The 23,615-nt window shown below is 40.6% G+C and overlaps 1 protein-coding gene across 2 annotated transcripts in view; it reads right to left on the reverse strand.

Annotated features, from left to right (window-relative positions):
• The window catches only part of adka (adenosine kinase a), a 169,200-nt gene that overhangs the window by 10,506 nt on the left and 135,079 nt on the right, over positions 1-23,615 (reverse strand). For both annotated transcript variants that reach the window (XM_067420883.1, XM_067420884.1), the window contains exons 8-9: positions 17,235-17,270; positions 7,306-7,420 (exon numbers count right to left, since the gene is read on the reverse strand). In XM_067420883.1, the coding sequence (XP_067276984.1) occupies positions 7,306-7,420; positions 17,235-17,270 (151 nt within the window). The remainder of the gene's footprint in view (positions 1-7,305; positions 7,421-17,234; positions 17,271-23,615) is intronic.

Consider the following 23,615-nt stretch of genomic DNA (forward strand, 5'->3'; position numbering starts at 1 on the left):
TACATTACAAAGATGGATGGCGCCGTGGAACATCACTCGTTCAAATCAGCTATCGCATCTGTTTTAAACTTTTCCTTTTGGTTAAAACCAGAGCAAAGAACAACACTCGGCTATCAGATGTGAATTACACCAGCTACTTTGATGAGGAGGATGGGGAGTGTGATCATGTGATCAGCAGCTCTGTATCTGACCTTTCTGTGCTTATTTCCTCAGACTAGATCTGGTAATCATGTAAAAATTGTAAATAAATAACTAGCGTAACTATGCCCAAGTCTAAAAATGTTCTAACACATCTGAAACGACTGAATTTGAATAAAGTTTGTGAGACACAATTTTCCAAAGACTCAATTTTACTTTATTTTCAAAATATTGTAAATCGCGTTCTAATCGCAATACAAATGCATTACAACGGGGGCAAATGCAACCAGAGCTTTATGTTTTCTGTTCGACCGTCAGTCGGAAATGTTTCAGTCGTTCTGAGATGCTATAAGGGTTTCCAAATTTTGCAAAAGTGTTGATGGAGTGGCGATGGACACCAGTATTATCATATGCATTTTACAACACTGGAAAAAAATCGCCAGAAGCCATTGAAACATCTTCCTCGAAATCACAAACAGAGAATTGCTGTCTCAGATGTTACTCCATTGCTCTGCATATGTCTTCGTCCGTTGGTGACACCCCTTTGGAAATGATTTTCTATGAAGCTTTGCCAGACCATAACTCAGTTACTACTGAGAATGGTCTGGTTTTAACCAGGCTACTATCTTTTTATATTTTTACTCTGACGTGGACTAAACACAACCAAACTATAGTGTCACTATAGTGTCTAAACAGGAAAGTTCAGGCCACCTCGAGTCAGTAATGGCATTACAGAGGCCGTTTATGTAATCAGTCAATGCTACGTCTCTTAACTCTAAGCTCTTTTCTTTAGCTTTTTAAGCCCATCAAAACAAGCAGCCACTAACTGACTGTTTACAGAGTTTCTGTTTTAGCTCAGCTATGTTGAAGGTGCATTGCATTAATGAGACACAAACAAGAACGGGCAAACATTGCAGAATAATAGCCCTAACATAACACAAGAAAAATGTGAAGGAGAGCATAAACACACACACACACACACACACACACACACACACACACACACACACACACACACACACACACACACACACACACACACACACACACACACACACACACAGGAAGAGTGTGCGCGTTTATGAGTGCATAATGACCTTTGCTAAGGGCTCATGGAGATGGAGGAAAACAGACTGAAACGAAAAGGCTCCTCTGGGGAGTTCATTATGTGCAGGTAAATCTGACAGCACATTAGACACATTCCTCCCGAATAAGTTTCAAGACGAACAGTACCTCTCCAGCAGCAGGAAAGAAAATGTTCCTTTTAGTTGGACGACAAAAACAAAACGGATTACATGGAGCAACTTCAGAAATATTCAAACTGAAGTAAAGTCATTTTATTTCTCTTATCCTTATAAGCCAATGAGATGGACATTTCTTTCAAATTGTGACATACATCTGAGTGAAATGGTTCTCGACTTGGCTCAGTCCATTAGTTGTTGAATGGATTGAGGCAGATCTGAATGTAAGCTTTTAGTTGATTGTGAGAAAGTTGCGGGGTTTAAGTGGATGGAATGATTAGAGAAGTCTTGCATGCGTCACCAGGCACCAGTTATAATGTATGGGTGAATTGTCACAACAAGAGCTATAACACACATTTGAAATGGGGGTTATTCAATCTTATTTCCAACTTTTAAAAGAGGCAGCAAAACATCAGGGCAACTTTGGAGATCTGCATTTTGCAACAGCAGTCAGATGTTCTCCACGTCTGCCAGCGTAATTGCGGGTTCAGACAACACACCATCGTGCAAATAAAGAGGGTGGATTTTGAGTCTTAAATCACATCATGTGCTTGAGTTAAGACAACCTCAACCAAGCCCAGTGTACTCCAGTCTTGATAAGATGAGAATATGGTTATGTCCAGATATCACTGAACTTACAAAAGTGGTGAAGCTTACAAGTCAACTGCAAATAAACACAAAACTGCAGCAGCCTTGTTCTCTCTCTGCAAAAATGCAAAGACGCCCCTCGTGTTGTAGTGTTAGTTTCACTTCTTGTGATATTAAAAGAAACACAACAAAGGTTATCTCTCTGGAACCTCAGTTCCAGGAAGTTAAAGTAAAGTACAACGTTTATGACTCAGTACACAGACGCTCTGCCCGAAACTCTCAGCCTGCCCTTGTTGAGCTGCATTCCTACACATAAAGCAGTTTGGGATTAAATGGGATGCTTCATTTTGAAAAACAGTCACGAAGGGCACGATTAAGTTAGCTTAATACGTGAACTCACGGAGGAGGGAAAGTACTAATAGAACATCACAGACTCCCTTCCTCCCCGTGACGCTGTCGTCAGCCCTCTCGTCCCTGTCGGAGCCCCTAGGCGACCCTGCACACTCAGCCATCATTAGATCAAAGACCGTGGGCGCTGCGCTCTTAATATGAGCCTGTAATAGGTGCGCCAGCAGGGCCGCGCTCTGTTCAGCGATGTCACAAAGGTGCTTCATTAAGGGTTCCTCTTCTGGCAGCTTTCATTAAGGAAATTAATGTGGAGGGGCGAGGACAGCCTGCGTTTACGCCGCGAGAGAAAGCCGGCGTGCACAAAGAGAAACTACACAATAACAAATCTGCATCTCTTTGGAACGTCGCCCCGAGGGTCTATCATCCCAGCCTTCTTAATCACCATTAAAACAACTTCATTGTGACATTCAGAGCCTGCTGAATGATCACATCCCCGCATAGAGAGCAAATTGCAAATGAAATGTAGAGATCAGACGGCATCAGAGCACAGCCTCTGGGAGGTTGAGCAAATCTTCAATTCTCTTTTATATTGATGTTTATTGGCAGAGGCAGTGGGGAGCAAAAAAGTCCCTCTCCTTCTCCGTCGCCCCTGCTATCTGAACCCTCTTATTCACAGCTCGTGCGACGTCTGGCATTTTTTACGGCCAACTACCACTTGCGCGCCGTCCTCGTTTACTTAGCATTGGGCGCGTGTTTCGTATAGGGTTCGCCGAGGGTTGCCGCCAACCCCGCGGCTCCTTATGAAAGGGCTGCAGGAGGTTAGCCGAGCCCGCCTTTTTTCCTCAGCGCAGTGTAAAATGCCTCCAGGAGAGTATTTTCTCCAAAGCCGACGCTTAGGCTGAAAGTTAGCTTGGAACAAGTGGGAGCGAGGCGGTTCTGTAGAAAAAGGGAAGGATTGTCTTGTAGCGCTTTCCTCTGATGAGGCTTTACAGGAGTAGCAATTGCCTGAGCAGCCTTATCAGCCCAGGGGGACTAATGCTATTAGCGTTTGTGTGATAAACGCAGCGCAGTGGAACCAATACAGCCAGCTTTGCCGCGTTACTCTGGTAACATGTTGTGTAAATTGTATAATACAGAGCTCGGCGACAGCTCTGTTTAACAACACTTCAATCCTGTAGTGCAGACTTGTGAATAGGATTAGACCTATAAGCTAACAGGGGCTGAGGGACTAGGAGAGGCCTGCAGTGTCATTGTCATGTGTCAGGTTACAAGCCATCTAAGAGTAAAGCCTATAAAATAAAATAAAAATCTAAATGTTTTTTATGGTATAGTTCAGAGGTCAGCTATGCATGTCTCTGGATGTCGCCGTTTCAGAAATCAGGGTCCAAAAATAACAATTCCCAAGTGGCAAATATGAGTACAATTAAAAACTAAACAAACTAAAAATGCTTTAAAGAAAAAAACAGAACAATTTACACAGTACCATTAAATTCATTCCAGCATGTAAGGAGATAACAGACCAAAGTTCAAAAGTTTGGGGTATGTAATTTTTTTTATTTAAAAAATAAAATAAATAAATAAAGAATTATATATATATATATATATATATATATATATATATATATATATATATATATTTCTTTTCATATATACTTTCATATATTTTAGATTCACTGCACACCAACTGAAATATTTCAGGTCTTTTATTGTTTTATACTGATGATTTTGTATCCCCAAAACCTAAAATCTCCAAAAAATTAGCATATTTCATCCGACCAATAAAAAAAAAGTGTTTTTAATACAAAAAAGGTCAACCTTCAAATAATTATGTTCAGTTATGCACTCAATACTTGGTCGCGAATCCTTTTGCAGAAATGACTGCTTCAATGCGGCGTGGCATGGAGGCAATCAGCCTGTGGCACTGCTGAGGTGTTATGGAGGCCCAGGATGCTTCGATAGCGGCCTTAAGCTCATCCAGAGTGTTGGGTCTTGCGTCTCTCAACTTTCTCTTCACAATATCCCACAGATTCTCTATGGGGTTCAGGTCAGGAGAGTTGGCAGGCCAATTGAGCACAGTAATACCATGGTCAGTAAACCATTTACCAGTGGTTTTGGCACTGTGAGCAGGTGCAAGGTCGTGCTGAAAAACGAAATCATCATCTCCATAAAGCTTTTCAGCAGATGGAAGCATGAAATGCTCCAAAATCTCCTCAATGGCTAGCTGCATTGACCCTGCTCTTGATAAAACACAGTGGACCAACACCAGCAGCTGACATGGCACCCCAGACCATCACTGACTCAGACTCTGGCACCTTGATTTCCAAATGACATGCAAAATTTGCTTTCATCCGAAAAAAGTACTTTGGACAACTGAGCAACAGTCCAGTTCTGCTTCTCTGTAGCCCAAAGTGGCTTGACCTAGAGAATGCGGCACCTGTAGCCCATTTCCTGCACACGCCTGTGCACGGTGGCTCTGGATGTTTCTACTCCAGACTCAGTCCAATGCTTCCGCAGGTCCCCCAAGGTCTGGAATCGGTCCTTCTCCACAATCTTCCTCAGGGTCCGGTCACCTCTTCTCGTTGTACAGCGTTTTTTGCCACACTTTTTCCTTCCCACAGACTTCCCACTGAGGTGCCTTGATACAGCACTCTGGGAACAGCCTATTCGTTCAGAAATTTCTTTCTGTGTCTTACCCTCTCGCATGAGGGTGTCAATGATGGCCTTCTGGACAGGGTCGGGTCGGCAGTCTTACCCATGATTGCGGTTTTGAGTAATGAACCAGGCTGGGAGTTTTTAAAAGCCTCAGGAATCCTTTGCAGGTGTTTAGAGTTAATTCATTGATTCAGATGATTAGGTTAATAATAACTCGTTTAGAGAACCTTTTCATGATATATTAATTTTTTGAGATAGGAATTTTGGGTTTTCATGAGCTATACGCCAAAATCAATTATTAAAGTATTAAAACAATAAAAGACCTGAAATATTTCAGTTGGTGTGCAATGAATCTAAAATATATGAAAGTTTAATTTGTATCATTACATTATGGAAAATAATGAACTTTATCACAATATGCTAATTTTTTGAGAAGGACCTGTATATAAAGATTGTGTGTCCACCAAAGCGTTTTTGCGCGTGGCTGGCTAGCATTTTGGATTGTTTTCAATAAAAGTGAGCATTTCACTTTTTTTTACTGGACACCAAGAGTTGTTGTTCAACTGTTGTTCAAAGAATGTTCAACTTTAAATAAAACTACTGCCACTTTTCACCCAGCCGTTCAATCAGAGTGGAGGAGGGGCAGGACAAATACAACACAGACCAACCGTTCTATGCAAACGCAACATTGTGTGCACAACATCAACAGATGACAAAAAGCAATAATAACGGAACGAAATGATTTAAAACAAGAGCCAGAGAATATACTTTACATTGTATCTGCAATTTTTATATAGAATCAATACAGAAACAAACTACCTGTGAAATTAGTAACGCTTACGCAGATATTCTGCATCATAACAAGCAAAGTGTCTCAACTGAAAAAAAAACAAAAAAAAAACACTGCCCTGCCAAAGCACGCTCAAGTGCCCAGAGCGATGTGTTTTTATCTGGCTAAAAACGCTTTGGTGGACACAAAGACATAAAGACACTTTTTGACTTCATCAAAGAATTCTTAAAGCACTACAATTCCCACAAAAATATTAAGCAGCACAACTTTTAATGTTGATAATAGTTTTTTTGAGCACCAAATCAGGATATTAGATTGATTTCTGGAGGATCATGAAGACTATAGTAATGGCTGCTTAAAATTTTGCCATCACAGAAAAAATAATAATTTGAAAATATATTAAAATAGAAAACAGCTACATTTCAATTGCAACAATATTTCACAACTTTTCTGTATTTTGGATCAAATAAATGCAGCCTTGGAGAGCATAAGAGACTCATTTTAAAAACATTAAAACATTTTACTGACCCCAAACTATTTAACAGTAGTGTCTATTTAAAAAAGCTCCCTTTATATGTAAAATCTACAAAAACGTAGATCCCTGATGTTGATTATATCAAGCTTTTTTGTTTAACTTTGAGATTTGCTATTTTTGGCTGAGAGGGGAAAAAAAGGGAGGCAGACTGGACAAACTTTTGTCTCCTGCATGAGCACCAAGGTTTAACTCGCCAATGCGTGTACATGCTAACTGCTAGGCCGAAACTCTTGAGGGTTTTTGCTTTCAGGCAGACTAAAGGTCATGTACCATGTTTACCTTAGTTTTTTTCCTGAGTCTCCAGTGCGTTGCAAGGGTGGCTGCTCATTGTGTCCTCAAGAGATTTAAGTAATGTCCAACCTCGACGGAATTCATTGTAAGAACACTGTGAAATTCAATGAATCAAAATACAAAAGGCAATAAAAGCCGAATTATCCTGAACAAATGGAATTTAGCCGAGACTGGGCACTGGCGCACTGTAAAACGAGGAATGTCTTTCTGGCAGGTGCAAAAGGAGAAGAAATGAAGAGCAGGGGAAGAGCATAAACAGCTCAGCCTGCCCCCTTACATTCCTGCCGCCTCTCCACTTTCTACTTCAAACCCCGCTGGTTTAATCAGCTACAACTGTTATGCTTTCCCCACTATTCGGTTAAACTTATCCACTCCACAGAAAGATCCCCCACCACTCAGTTACCATAGCAATGTGACTGCAACAGCCCTTTGGATTCAAATTCTGCATCTGAGAGATAGGAGGTCATTGCCAAGGGCGAATTCATTTCACACTGAGCAACATCGAAAGCCGCCAGAGAGAACAGCATTCTATTCTTAAGATGACCTTGTTTGAGGCTATTCACTAATGTTTACAGAGGAAATCTATCAACATCATTTCAACTGTAAATAACTAAAAGAGTTTCTGGGGGTTGTGTTATTTCTTTTTAACACAAGACGGTCCCGATCTAAAAGCGTGATTTCTAAAAATCGAATCCTAAATAGATGAAAACTGACCCACGCACCTTTGGTCATTACAGTTCCTTCTTTGCCTTGGGTGAAGACAACAATCCTCTGCCTTTTCTTGTTCACTTTGGGTAAGCTTTGGGCCTTCTTCGCAATCTCCTCAATGTCTTCTGTCTGCATGAGAGGAAGAAAAAACAAAATTCTTGAGGGTAAGAAGCAAACATTAAGTTATTCTAGATCAGATTAGATTGACTTCAATTTTGCACCTTGTAAAACATGCTCCTGAATCATCATCTTACCTACTGTGCAATCTCAGTCAGAATGGCTGTTGTGTTGAAATGCTAAATGTCATGTGTAATCACTCATGACTCACATATTCATTCCAATGAAATATTTAAATGCTAACAATATACTGAAATGACGCATGTATCGCTCAGTGGCTTTAAAGCAATCCACGGATGTATTCAATCTTCTGGCTTTTGCATCGTTAGCATTTGTAATACATTGTAGGCTTGCTGCAGTAGTCTGCGTTAACGCTGTTAGGCTGTACACCGATTACATTTATTGCCCACCACGACACTGCCCCCCACTATCGTTTTGCTTTTTGATAGAAATAAAAACAATTTAGGCTAGTTCAGTTGGACAACAGAACAATTATAACAATTATAAACCAAAAGCGTCTGCTCTGCTCCATACAAGCTACACAAGCTGCAGAGTCGCAGCAGAAGTCAGTTTTCATCATGTGACTGACAATGGCGGAAGATTTGGTGCTCAACAGATCCTGAGCATCATTTACAAATATCTTGTCATGGTAGTACCGCCCCTCCCTATACACAGAATACACATGATTCTATACCCGTCTGAAAATGTCCTCACTGTGATATCCCCAATACAGTGACAACATAATTTTCATGAGAAAAAAAGTAGTTCTAGCAGTTGTTTGAAATAATAGGAGCGAGCCAATGTTTGAATAAACAAGTTGAAATGTATTTTGGATTCTGCTATAGGGATTAAGAGCTACTGAAAGTCAATCATTTGGTAATTGGATTACACCGGTTGTGCTGTACTTTTTGATTCTCTAAGAACCGTTCAGGAGAGTCATTTACACTGGTCATACTCTGTGTTTTTGATTCACTAAGAACCGGTTCATAAGAGTCAATCGTTTGGGAGTCAGTCGTATGGGAAACAGACTGCACTGGTCATGCTGTAGATTCATTAGCCTCATTGATAAATAGTAGTGCAGGAAACACTGTCAAATTACTTTTTATGGTGTTTATCCACATTTGAGGGAAGAATGCATGAATGAGAATTGTTAACTTGAACGAACATTATTCGGACCGGGTATTTTTATATTCTGAATAGGAACAAAATCTTTTAGAATAGTGTAGCAGATTTAGCCAGTACCACTACTACTACAATACTCTAAGCATATTGACAAAGGTACGGAATTGTTTATGACAATAATAGAACATTTTTGCATTAAACTGGTAAAATATACCTATAGCAACCTGTCGTACAAGTTAAAAAACCTGCGCCTCCTGTTTTTTCCCCTGTCTTGTATTGCACAGCTTACTTGTTTGTCCAGTACAGTCTGCTGTTTAAGTGGACTCCAAGCAACCTGTAGGACTACACCACCTCCACGCTTTCTCCCTGGAGCCTCGCAAACTTCTGCCTGCTGGTAAAATAGTCTATGATTTAGGAGATTGTGGAGGCGTTCACCGGTATTGCGCTGAGCTTGTTACCAAGCCGGAGAGGCATGTTGAGGGCACTGGAGAAGTCAAAGAACAAGATCCTGATAGGGGTGCCAGCTTTGACCAAGTGGGAGTGGGTTCTGTAAAGCATGCAGGTCAGAACCAAGTGTTCCAAGTGGGCCAATTTTGTTTTATTAACATTGGTTTTATTTATTAAAATTGGCCACTTTATTCTGCAAGGATGTGTTAAATTGATAAAAATTGATAGTAAAGGAGATTTATATAAATTGAAAATATGTTTTTATTTAGAATAAATGCAGTTCTTTTGAACCTTTTATTCATCAAATATATGAGGCGGCAGAACTGTTTCTAACACTCATAATAAATCAGAATATTAGAATGATTTCTGAAGGACCATGTGATAGACTGGATGTCACATGTGACACTGAAGACTGGAGTAACAATCCTGAAAATTCAGCTTTGCATCACGGATATAAATGATAATTTAAAGTATAATAAATTGAAAACCAACCATAAATTGAAAATTATATTAATATATCACAATATAAAAAAAATCTGATCAATTAAATGTAGGCTTTAGCAGAAGAAACGTAAAAATATATGTAAAGTGAGGAAAATAAGTATTTGAACACCCTGCTATTTTGCAAGTTCTCCCACTCATGGAGGGGTCTGAAATTGTCATCGTAGATGCATGTCCACTGTGAGAGACATAATCTATAAAAAAAAAAAATATCCAGAAATCCCAATGTACGATTTTTAAAAACTATTTATTTGTATGATACAGCTGCAAATAAGTTTTTGAACACCTGTTAAAAATGTTAATATTTGGTACACTAGACTTTGCAATGACTGATCAAATGTTTCCTGTAGTTTTTCACCAGGTTTGCACACACTGCAGGAGGGATTTTGGCCCACTCCTCCACACAGATCTTCTCTAGATCAGTCAGTTTTCTGGCCTGTCGCTGAGAAACAAAGAGTTTGAGCTCCCTCCAAAGATTCTCTATTGGGTTTAGGTCTGGAGACTGGCGAGCCCACACCAGAACCTTAATATGTTTCACTTTTAGGTTATCCTGGCAGTGTGCTTCGGGCCATTGTCATGTTGGAAGACGCAGCCTCGACCCATCTTCAATGCTGAGGAAAAACTGAGGAAAGGATTCACCCAAATTTTGGTCTCATCTGACCAAATGAATTTCTCCCATGACTCCTCTGGATCATCCAAATGGTCATTGGCAACCTTAAGAAGGGCCTGGACATGTGCTAGTTTAAGCAGGGGAACCTTCCATGCCATGCATGATTTCAAACCATGATATCTTAGTGTATTACCAACAGTAACCTTGGAAACGGTGGTCCCAGCTCTTTTCAGGTCATTGATCAGTTCCTCCCATGTAGTTCTAGGCTGATTTATCACCTTTCTTAGGATCATTCCGACCCCATGAGGTGAGATCTTGAATGGACTAGGGACTAAGGCCCCGATCACACAAAATGTGTTTTTGCAGCGAGAGGCGCCTTTTTTGAATGGATTTTGGTTGGCAGAGAGCGCTATGCGCGCTGCTTATGCGCCCTGGGCGCCTCGCGTTTTAACCGCTTGCTGCGCCTCGCGTTTTTGAAGGAGCGCTCCGAGCGCATGAAGTTGAAAAAAAGTCAACTCTGAGCGGAAAAGCGCCTGACGTCATCACGTTTATTTTCTTTTGTCCAATCGAATGAATGGAGGGACGGGCCTTCCGTTGTTTTGACCGTTGCATTGATTTGACTTATACTACAGGTGATTCGGGGGTTGCCTAGAAACATAAAGCCGCAGTGCACTGCTCTTTTCTGAATGAAAAAACGGCAACCAAAAAAGGCAGTGCAGTGTGCCTCGCGTTTTCGAACCTGAAAAACGCGTTCGGTGTGATCGGGGCCTAACAGGTCTTTGAGGGTCAGAATTCTAGCTGATAGACAGGTGTTCAAATACTAATTTGCAGCTGTATCATACAAATAAACAGTTAAAAAAAATATCATATATTGTGATTTCTGGATTTTTTTTAAAGATTATGTCTCAGACCCCTCTGATGTCATCAATTTCAGACCCCTCCATGATTTCTAAGTGGGAGAACTTGCAAAATAGGAGGTTGTTCAAATACTTATTTTCCTCTCTCTCTCTCTCTCTCTCTCTCTCTCTCTCTCTCTCTCTCTATATATATATAGTATATATAAAATAAAATAAATATATAAGTATATATTAAAATAAACATTACACAGATGCATATGTATACGTAAATTACATTATATAATATTATATATTTTTTATATTAATTATAAATTATATATAAATATAACATCATTACTACATAAAACTAATCAATAATAGCATAGAAACCTAAAGATAGTGCTAGAGCTGAGAGAAGTTCTCAGATAGGCATGAATGCATGTGCTTGACGTTTGGGGAATTGAGTGAGATCATCTGCATTTCCTAGTCCTCACACCTCCCAGCTGGCACTGGACAGAAGGCGCTGGTCTGGGGTGGGGGGAAGTGTGTGGAATGGGTGGTGCCGGTACTGGGGGGTGGGCTGGGGGCAGGCGTAGGGGGTGGGTAGTTCTAATGGGTTGAGTGCTGGTGGTTCGATACCATACCCCCACCACCGAGTCCCACAAAGCCCCAGTAAGAGGGTCTGAGGCAGTGCAACCCTGCCAAAGCTTCGAGTCTGTCACATGTCCACTCGTCCCCCTGCCAAAACCAGGCTAGAGAGGCTGCTTGGCCAATGCAGTCACCAGCCCTTGACAGTTTTGTTAATGGCGAGGTAGTGTGGTGTCCCAGGCAGGCCCAGCTGCCTCATCACCTCTGCTTCATTCCACACTCGACTAAAAGGGTCTGCTTTCCTGCAGTCTGGCCAATCAGCAGAGCGCTGAATGGATTCAATCAGCTTACAGCAGCACTCGCTGTACAAGATATTGACTTCAGTGTGAGTTTACATCGCCAGACAGTTGTTTTCACATGCATTTGAATTGCAAGCAAAATTGCCTCAGTGATTCCGTTTTTCAGTAGCGGAACAGTGAAAGGCCAAAACTCCTGTCAAGCATCAAGGTTAAATGGCCAGCATTTTAATTGAAACCAATACATTTTTTTGTGTGTGTGTGTGTGTGCCCCCAAACAAATATTAAACCACTTCTTAAATATGGATACAGCATACTTTGGGGAAGGTTAACAAAGTGTTCCAATCTGAACTGACAACAGAATGCAAAACTAACTAGACAATTACGACTTCTTCGAAAAATTTCACCACAGAGAGTACAGGCCTGAGGCTAGACCCAGAAAGCAGGCGAGTATGAATTTGGTGGCTTGTTTAAAGCAGAGCCCAGGGCTCTATAAAAACCTTACTGTTTTACAGTATCAGCTGACTGTGCACTGTAAATCTGTCAGGGGCTGCTGGTCTATAGGTATCTTGTGACGAGAAGTGGCTGCCTACAAGCCTGCCATTATCCCGTCATTATAACTATCAAACACATGATAGCCATGAGAGAGTGAAGCTACGCTTGCTCATGAACACTTAATCGTTGGGAGACCCAGAGGGGGGGTGGGACAGTACAGGCACCTATGGAGTCATATATTCATATAGAGCTCCATTCAGCTGCACAGATTAGATGTCTGACGTGCTCGAATAGCATTACTCATTCATAATTTACTCTCTGGCATTGAACAATGCAAATCAGAAATGCAAACTCTGTGTCAAACCAGCTTTTTTGTACTTCTTGAAGAGCAAGGAGGTGTTTCATTTCAGACATAGGGGAGTCTGCACGCATAGAAACTTGCAAGGCTCTTGTAAAAGCTGAGAAGTCTGTTATATGTATTCAGGATACAGCGATTGCCCATTGAAAAACAGATGTTTAGCTGGAATCCGTGGACCCTGAGCTCTGAATAAAAGCCCCCAGCAGTCGCTGCCTACTCGTTTTCTTTCTACATATATATCTCGGCTCTGCAACATCTGCGATCACAGTTTGTCTTTAACCCTGCTTGGCATTTCAATTATGATTACAGTGTATGCCTGTGACTTATTAGAATGCAAGGCTTCATTAGCAGAAGTAGAACACCTCTGCAGCTTCATTAGATTAATCATTCACTTCTAAAGAGTCATTTAATTTTTAGAAGCGTGAATTTGGAGGGAGAGGAGGGGCGAGTCGGATACTCAAGAGTTTGGAGAGAGAAAGTGAGTGAGGAATTGGGGGGAGCGGGGTATAAATTAGCCTTCCTGTCTAACTCTCAGGCACTTATCTCTGCATAGCTATCTGCTGGTGTGAATACATATATGCCTGAGGGACAGAGAGGGACCGAACGCCTGTTCGCTTTGATCTGAATATCAACTGTCAGAGCTATTCTCATAATTAACCCATCAAGACACATCACAACTGGATCCTTCAGTCCAGACAGAGAAAGGCAAGAGCCCTTGTGGGAATAAAGAGGCTTTCTGCACGCATCTCTCCTGCAGACAGGTGCTGCGGTTGGGGGGCAGAGGGCTACAGAGACAGTTAGGAGCAGCTGCCGTGGGATGTGCGCTCCCATGTTGCCGTTTCCCCCACTGGCGCTAACTTGCTCCAGCTAAATTGCGTAGGGGGCTTTTAATCACTTCCCCAAACACAGCCTCTAATCACCGCTAAAACGTTGATCGTTCCCAAGGAGGAGAGAAAGGAGAGGCGTTGTGGGAGTCTACAGAGGTGCTAATGAAGAGGTTAATACTGTGATATTGGGTTCCAGGGCTTGTTGAAGGCAATTTGTCACTGAGACTGAATGTAAAAAGTAAGACAATTTGGGGAGTGTTGGTCGGCTTTGTCAGCACTGTTTCTTTATTGTCCTAAAGGGATATTTCACGCCATAATTTACTCACCTTTATATCATTTCAAACCCGTATGACCAAAATGTGGCTTAAAAGTAGCTTGCTGCCCAAGATGGAGACCTTTGTCACAATTCAACTATATATAGTAAATATTATATATAGAATTTACATGGAATTACAATTTTTGGTAAGAAAATGTGTGCATGAACTACAATTTTACCAAATAAATACCTACCTCTATTAAAAAAAGTTACATGACTTCTACAAACGCAAGTCATGTGTTGAAAATAATTGCGCAAATAAGCGGATTGCAAACAAGCATGATGCAAGCAGTTTGTACACGTAGTGCATTCATTAAAAATTAGTCAGCGTTGCAGTGGATACAACTTTCATTTTCATTTTGCACAAGTGATGATTCTGTTCTCATGAACAACTGGAATAGAAATGCTGCTTTTCAATCGTTTTTGCAATATTCCTATGATTTCCTTCTGTTTAAAGCTAAGAAAATGACTGATGCGCCTGATGTCCTGCAACTATCCCTTCAATGTAAAGAGAACAGACTACACAGTCCCTTGCTGAGGTTTCAGACACATTAGCATACTCATGCCATTGACTACTTGCTACTCAATAACTGAATTTGATCAGAGGGGTTTGTAATGAAGGTTTTAAGCGTAAGATACAAAATAAGCACAAGCTTAATTAAGCTTAACCATAATATCTCTCTATTCAATGGAAGCAATCAGTTCATGAAAGCCATAATGTAGCTGTCAGTGATTATCATAAGAGATGTTCTTCTTTAATAATGATGAAAGCAAGCGGGGGGAAAAAACCCTGCCTTATTAGGGTGTCCAATTCTGTGTCCATATTAAAGCTAATAAAACAGCTCCGTCATTGTAATCTGTAGGAGGAACAGCAGCCAATAGAACATCAATTACCCTGCGGCAGATTCAACATCTAAGGGTATTTAAGTAAAACAGATGAGGATCGGATCACACTGTGAGCCAGATCTAATGCCGGCTCAATACAGAGAGAAAATAACACACTCTTATCTACCTTCTTGAGATGTAAATTGATTTATTAACAAGGCATCTCTTTGAAGCAAAGGAAATGGATTGATGCTAAGCAGACGTGTTTGATTTTCACTTTCATAAAGCGTGTAGATTTTCACAAGATGTAGAGCTGTATTGTAAAAACACTTTTCTTTCACACTTCTGAATGTTGCCACATTGTTTAAGACGTGAGAAAAATATTATCTTTACAAAGGTACAGCATGTCTAGCAGCGTCTGCTCTGGAGTTCTTCAGATAATCGCAGAGCTTATTGGAAGTTTGTATTGCTTCCTGGGAAGGCAACACGATTCAGAATGCCTCCAACCACAATAATGCATATCAATAGGGTTTCCTTCCACGTACTTTATGCAGATTCGAGGATATTCTGGGTGGAAATTTTAACTTAATAAAATAAAAATGTATAAACTCAAAATGTGCCTTAAAAATGTATACACTTGATTGAGATGGATACATTTAACAAATTTTGTTAAAACACATTAGGTAGGATGATATGCGTGCAAACAACAAAGAAAACATTTACCACATTTACTGAAATTGCGTGCATTCAATTAATAATTTTGTTATTTATGAATTGTAATTATCTATCTATCTATCTATCTATCTATCTATCTATCTATCTATCTATCTATCTATCTATCTATCTATCTATCTATCTATCTATCTATCTTGAAAACATATTAAATTAAAAAAATTATGTCATGGAACAGAATAATGTACTTACAAAAATATGTTGCTGCTGATCGCCAGCAAACAAAGTGCTTAGTCTGCATTTTACTGCATTCTAAAGTAAATGATTAGTACAATAAAAAATACACAGTGGCTTTGACTTTCATTTCTATTTTGCGTCCATTTCTCCAGAAGTGAGTATTTTTTTCAACACAAGTTTATTGCTGATTAACGAAGGGGGAGCATGTCTGATGTTGTCTGATGTTGTCTGATGTTGCCAACCACAAAAACTAAGAATCAGTCTGCAGTCAAGCAGATGTGGAAAGTCAGCTGATGTGCGGAGGCGTGTATGAATAATACTGAAAAACGCCACCATCAAAAAACAACCGATGAAGCTTCTCGGCACGTTTTGGGCCTGAAACTTCTCGATTTCTCTCCATCCTGCCACTAAATGCTTACGCTTCAACTGCCATAGTGTGTTGAGATGTTTATTTCTGAAGCAAAATCAGGGTAAAAACTTGTATGTCAAAGATTCCCTTTTCTCTGAGCCCTAAATCAACATGACGTGTGTGAAATCAGTGAAGAGGTACTCACAGTGTGTGACAGTGCTTGCCATTTATATATTTACTCTGTGCGATGCAAGCTCTCGCCCCCTCCTCTATCTCCCTGGCTCACGAACTGCTCCTCCTCTCTCTCTCTCTCTCTCTCTCTCTCTCTCTCTCTCTCTCTCTCTCTCCCATGCACACTATCTATCTCTCCCTCCCTCTCTCCCTCTCTCGCCCATGCACACTATCTATCTCTCCCTCCCTCTCGTCCCTCTCGTCTCTCTCTCACCAACTTACTCTGCTGCCAGAATCTGCTTTGCATTCCAGTCACGTCGATCGCACCTTGAGTGATCCTGGAAGACAATTATTCATACTGAGACGAAACACATTCAGGCGGATAGCACTGCATTTGAAAAAAGATAAGCCACTTCAATTATTTAAGCATGCTGTTCCTAAACTCACATTTACTTTGCTTATGAATTCAAATTTACCCCCCCCCCCCCCCATGTACACTTTTGAATATGAGACGAGAAACACTACTATTACATTTGCATTTCCCTGCTATTCAGAGAGATAACTCTTATTGTTTTGACGTGTTATGTGCAAACAAGGCCAATCAGTATTTCCACATTCTGAGACTAGAGGGGAAGGTGATCCAGTATTTATGAGCGGATGCAGCGCGGTATAATTGAGCGTAATGCCGTGCTGGATCCTCACGCGGTCTAATGAAGCTAACAAGGTGGGTTCCTCGACAAAGGCACCTGCCAGCCCTGCCCAGTACACCGACAGAATTGAAAGCAGCCCCTGAGGATTTCTTTCTCTCCTCCCAAGAGCATTCTCAAAATTCAATAAATAACATCTGTAGGCGATGTTGGGTGCAGACCTGGGAGGAATGCGTCATAACAGAAAAGGAGGGGGACGAGAGAGAGAGAAAGAGGAGAAGAGAATGTGTGAGAGTAGGGGAGAAAATGTGTTTGTGTGAGTGTGTGTGTGAGAAAGAGAGAGAGTGTGTGAGCCGGAGTGCTGGCTGAACAAAGAAACCATGACGACTGCCAGGTTGCTATGGCGACCACTGCAAGGGGGCCAAGAGAGTATAATAGCACATCAATCACTGTCCGAAAAAGAACTTCATTATCAGCTGAAAAATAATCCTTTAGGATCTGTTTAGTGTGTGATCCTCCATCCACTCACCTCAAAGCCTTGTTCTCGTGCAAACGTGGCAGCCTCCTGCAAAACAAAGCACACATGCAGCCTTAATTAATGTGAGCTTAGAGTAGCAATTATTTTATTTCTTTTAGGACACATTTCAAAGCTCTGCATTAGACTATGCAGAACAGTACATTGTATCACCTTCAATTCCAAAACCAAAAAATAAATTGTGTCAAATTTCACATTTCATAATTTATCAAATTTCCAATTTCTAAAATTAATGAAAAACATTTACATACATCATTGTACTGCAACTCCCCCCCCCCCCCCCCCCCCCCAAGATTGCACTAATACTTTACGCTACTATATTTACGCAATACCTACAGTTCTATTAACGAAGAAGCCATGCACCTAAATAAGAAGACTGGTGTTTTTAAGCTGCTTTTATGAGGTGAGACTGAAGCTGAACCCACAGATTCACACACAAGCATGTGGGGTCGCTCTCACACATTTGGCATACTTTCAATCGTGATGGAATTATAATATTCTGTCACGATGTCTCCAATAAATGTGTATCATATTGTAAGGTAGTTGGCGATACCCAGCTTAAGCCTTGTCCACACAGAGAACGAAAACTATATTAGCATCCTCACCAACCGACAATAACATTGTTAAAGTTTAATGTAATTTACTGCTTTTAAATGCCCAAGCTCTTTAAAGTCAGATGCATTATAATTGGCTTCATCAATCATGAGTTAGAAAGAATCATTCTGAAAGTGACTTTCTTATTCTCATAGAATTAACAATGAATATTAAACATTTATAATTATCATCCTTTGTGCGAAGAAGCTTTTACTCTGGATTGTCGGTAAATTCGCATTGATGCTACTAGTTAAAAATACTGTTACATAAAATATCTCAACATGACCAGTTACACAAGCTCAAGCAATAAATATCTTCAAACTCGCAAAGATGAATAAAACAGCTTTATTTCAGATAATAAAAGGGCTCTGAGAGGGTTAAAAGATTCCAATTATGTGTGCAGGGCTTTGCCCTTTGCTCGACTGAGTGGCTCTAGGGACCAGTTGTGACAACCTCGGCCTTTAGAGGGGAAGAGGGGGTAGAAAGAACCAGTGCTTCATGGATGTAAGCGGTCGAGACCACCTGCAATCTGTCTGTCTGTCACAGGCACTGCATAATAGACCCAAGACATGTACATTCATCTATAATAGACCATCTGACATCACTCAAAACTCTTCAACCTAGCATTCAGCTGTTTGTATTTGGTTCCAGTCAGAAGATTTTCCCTTTTCTAGGACACAGAGTAGCAGCTACACCGATGTTTGTGTTCACTGCACAGAGGTCAAAAGCTCCAAGGTTAATCTTTGCACCATAAAGTTGGGGAAAAACTCCAATCCCCATGGAGATAACCCACCACTAGGTTTCATGACACCAATTACAGCTCAATGATCTGATAATGCTGCCATCCAGCAGCCAAGGTGAGCCACTCTTTTATTAAGAGTGATTAAGCAGCATTATTTCAAGATTAGCTCCAGGAATTCGAATTAATGCAACCCCATCGGAAAACTGTAATAGAACCTCTTCACTAAGACTATGGAAATACTGGACTTATAAGAAATCTACACTTTAAAAGTCACTCAATTAGCACAAAAGACTAACCAGAACCAGAACCAAGGCTTTTTGTGTTTCATAATTAGAAAGAGCAGATGCACATGGAAATGACAGGAGCCAATCTTATCGTATTCTGTAAGGAGATTAAAAATGTAAAAGCTGGGATCACACAAGATTCCACTGACTTCCAATTATACTTAAGCGAATGCATATTTTGCATTATTATTTGGAATAAATTTGGAATACACAAATGTATTATTATTCCTTATTTATTATTTACTAAAAGCAAAAGCACCAGAGCATATATCAACAAATCAAAGACATTTCACATGTTAGGTAAAAATGACTTGTGGCAGCTAAATACTTTTCAGGGGAAAACATTTGTGTAATATTCTGCACTGCTAGATGACCAGACAAAACTACCAAAAGTAGTTTTTGTTCGCTTTCAAACAGATTTCCTCATCTGCTTTAGTCAGTCAGACGAGCAGTCCTGCTCCCAAACTCAGCATAGAGCGCTAGAGTCGGGATCCGCAAATAAAAGTCAGATTCCTATTCTCCATAGGGGAATTGATTTTTAATGACAACTAATAAACCTTTAAAGACAGATCCACTTTGGTGCTAAGAGGTTGTTAAGTGATGGTGTATGTTTTTTTTTAAAGTGATCAGAACATCATTTACTTAAATTATTATTTTTTAAACAAACAACAGAATTTATAATGAACTACATTATCAATGATTCTGCAGAGAAATCTCAACCAATGATTCATGGGATTTTAGTTCTTTCCCCACATTAAACCATTAAGTACACAGTGTTGTACCTTTGTCATTTTGTCTGATTTTCAAATATGTCATAGCTGGTTGGTTTGGTTCATGGTTTATAACACTTTAACAAAGACTTTTTAAAAAATCACTATGGTAAAAATACTTTTGTAATCAAAGTCGCTGAAAACGTGGGCATGCAATGCTACACTTCACTGGCTGAGCCAGAAGTTATCATGTCAGGCAAAAAAAAAAGAGATAAAATGTTCTTAAGCACCACAGAACCACAGTGTTTATGCTGTTGTGACCAAACATACGAATTGTTAACTTGTTGTGTCTAAACTTTATACTGTGAAAGTTGATATGTTTAAACTTCTGCAAAAAGAACCCTTACACTTGGCAGTCATAAAAAAGATCATGAAAGATGATGGACAGAGAAGAATAAAGGTGGTATATTGGAGGTGAGGAGTATCAGGGTGAGTACACACTGACATCTGGTCTGGGTTAGAAATGTGACCCTGACAGACCAGGCCCAGGGAGCTTGTGAGGGCTAACCTTACTGGTTATTTACTTTCATCTTCATCCTGTGCAGTTATCCATGTTGTGATGAAGCTCAAAGCAGAAACTAAAGAGAGTATTTCTCTTTGTGAACCGGGCCAGGGGGTTAGCCATACCAGCTGCAAGTGGAAAGGGTCTAAAGGAGACAGTTCAACAAAATGTACAGCCTGAAGGATGGGCCAGCTATGAAATCATCAGCTAGCTGAAGGACGCAATAATAGTTGCAGCGGCACCACACACCCACACACACACACACACACACACACACACACACACACACACACACACACACACACACACACACACACACACACACACACACACACACACACACAAAAGAGAACTAACTTGACCACACGGTCATTAGATGTTATTTTTCCCCACATTGTTTTGCACTGGTGACATAAACACTGGTGAACCAGTGGCGGCCCAGACAGAAAGAAAAACAAAGACACAACTGTTGGTTACTGATGAGGCCAATCACAGTGCAATTTCATTACTTTGCCTCAAATGTCCCACGTATTCCTGCATGAGTCAGGGCTGTATGGCCATGGGCTGTGACTGTACCATGGGCAGTGCTGTCTGAGGAGGCTGGTAGATGGTTATTGATACAGTAATCTGGGCAAGGGAAGAGGAAGATTAGAGAGAAGAAAGCCAGCACTGCTGAGGTGTTAAAGGTACTCCCTTGAGAACACAGAAGGCCAACTGGAGTGTGACAACCGACAACAAACCAATAGAGAGAGACAGACAGAGAGATGGACGGGGCGGTGAAGGAGAGACGCTGAGAGAGTGACAAACAAGCTACAGAAGACAGGCCCTTTCGGTGGAAATTTATCTAAAGCCACTAATCCTATACTTACCACCACCAGATGCAATTACTGCTAAAGAGCTGGGAGTAAGCGAAGCCTGTCCTAGACACCACTTTCATTACTGAAGACATGTCGCCCAGATATAGCCGCAAACAAAGCTTAAAATTACATCAGGAAATGACTTCTAGGCTGCAAACGACAGACGTAGATCGCTATGCTGCTAACTCAAAGGTCACAGTCTGAGGTTGAACGTATAAAAGGAGCGATACATGAAGTTACTAAGACAACCACCTTCACACCACTTTGACCTTGAGTAAGACACTTAAAAACGCCATGAAATGGTTTGAAGAACTCAATTTTCCATCCTGTCAATACATTTCCTTCTGAAATGGGAAGTCAGGGCAGGGCATCAAAGGGCGCATCCTTCACTTAAAAATTGCATTTTTTATTGCATCCCTCATTAAAGCATTTTATTGGTGACACACTACATAAGAATTATATACACACATATTTAAATAAAAACGCTAATGCATGTGATTAATTTAAATTCCTTAAGGCCTTAAAATAATTTAGCGCAAATAAATTACAGAAGTGGGTGAAGCGCCATCATTAATGTAATTTCCGTCACGCAGATAGATGATCTTAGAATTCGGGAGTTTATCCCAATTACACTGAGCATCTCAAAGCACCTGTAAGGCTGTTACCCTGGTAGGTGGACATTTCCAATCTAACTCTTTAACTCGATTCTTCTTCTCCATTTGTAATCAGGCCATTTTAAGCCGTTAAACTCTGGGAAAGTTTTCAATGATCCAGTAATCGAATTAATTCAATCAGTCCAAAACAGCTCTAATGTAAATAAGGCCAGGCTGATTCATCAGACATACCAGAGAGAATAGAGACTCGCACTGCGTTTTTAAAACACGAGCTCTGTCATATTCTGAGATTGTTTCTGAAGAGCGCAATGTTGGTGACAAACAGGATTCGTACAGTAAGCGCGTGAGAGTCTGGTATATTGATGCACAAACCGATCGTGTATGTGCGCACTCTCGATCACTCATCGGACACTGCATTCATGTACAGACACACACATTTGCATTGTTTCCACAGACACTAGGGAAGGGTAATGTTTGATTTGTTATGTGTACGTTGTTGTGTTTAGTAATTGTAGGTTAATGCAGTCAAAGCGGTTGATTTAGGAGTTTTTTTTTGGCTTCTTATATATATATATATATATCCTATTACTGAGTATGGCTCTCTGTATCACTGTCACACTTGGGTTTATGATGCTTCATTTTAGGTACCACAGAGATATGAGAGGTTGAGAAATGCTACGGGCATGTTCTGTAATTTGTGCTTGAGATGTGTTCTGGTATCCTGGACGTGAGCGTGTGTTGATGCTGTTTAGAGTGTGCGGGATGATGGATGTTGATGTGGTTGCAGATGGCGGGTGTCCAGGTGGACTGCAGAGGCAGTGTGTGTGTGTGTGTGTGTGTGTGTTTGTGTGTGTGTGTGACGGGCCTGCTTTTCCTGCGGCTTACCTCCACTAACAATCCAGAGGTTACAACATAAAAATAAATAAAAAAACCCACACTGCAGCCATGATAACAAGATCATCAAAACTTCTCATTTGGCCCATAGAGTGCCCTCCTCCAAAAAAAGGTATTTGGATAATTAAACCACAATAAAACTTTACTATATATCAAACTATCAAACCAAAACCATTTATTTGATAAAAACAATCTAAATTCTAATATTTTTTGTTCTTTAATATTCTGTGTGTTACAATAACATTGAGACATTTGTAAGGGTCCAAATATGATTTGGGGCCACTCTAGTGTATATGGGTAGAAAGGAGAGTGTTAAAAATGATTTTACATGCTGTCATTTTAGGACGTTAATTTAACTTTCTTCTTTCTGGCAAAGTGAGTGGAGACCTTAAAAAGGTGTCTCCTGCTCTTGATCTGTTTTCCGCCTTTTGATTCAGCTTGCAAGCTGAGAAAGATCTGCCTGAGCTCTCTGCTGAGCACTTCAAACACGTCTTTGTTAAACAATGCATGAGAAGCAATCACTAGCTGTAATGATATCATTACCAGAATCATGAGTGCTGACTACCATCTCTCCTGCCCTGTACGCATGGTCTGTTCAAGAGGTGGAGAAACAAATAAAAAAACCGAAAACATCCCCACCCTGGGCACATGACATCTCCCTCAATGACAGCCTTATTAGCGCAATCCAAGTACGTTCCAATCACTTTCAAAGACTGCCATTGTCCGTGCTTCATTGCAGGAATGCAAGTTAGCATGTAAACAAGGTTGTGGGACTCTGACAGTAGCTCAAGCTCTTGCATGATTAATACAGGCTAACAGTAAATATAGAGGCCGTACACACACACACACACACACACACACACACACACACACACACACACACACACACACACACACACACACACACACACACACACACACACACATCAGCAGGGCCACAGAGTTACAGACTGGTCTGACACACAACTATAGACGAAGAATGACGTGCTGCTTCAGATGAGTCAACAGTGCTTGCTCAATGTAGTCATCCTCAGGGGAACATCCACAAACAACCTACCGGAGAAGCTAAAATGCCTCAAAAACTTAACATTTTGCGCTAAATTCTGACAAGTTACATC

The sequence above is a fragment of the Pseudorasbora parva genome, chromosome 17 (assembly GCF_024679245.1).
Source record: "Pseudorasbora parva isolate DD20220531a chromosome 17, ASM2467924v1, whole genome shotgun sequence".
NCBI lineage: Eukaryota > Metazoa > Chordata > Actinopteri > Cypriniformes > Gobionidae > Pseudorasbora > Pseudorasbora parva.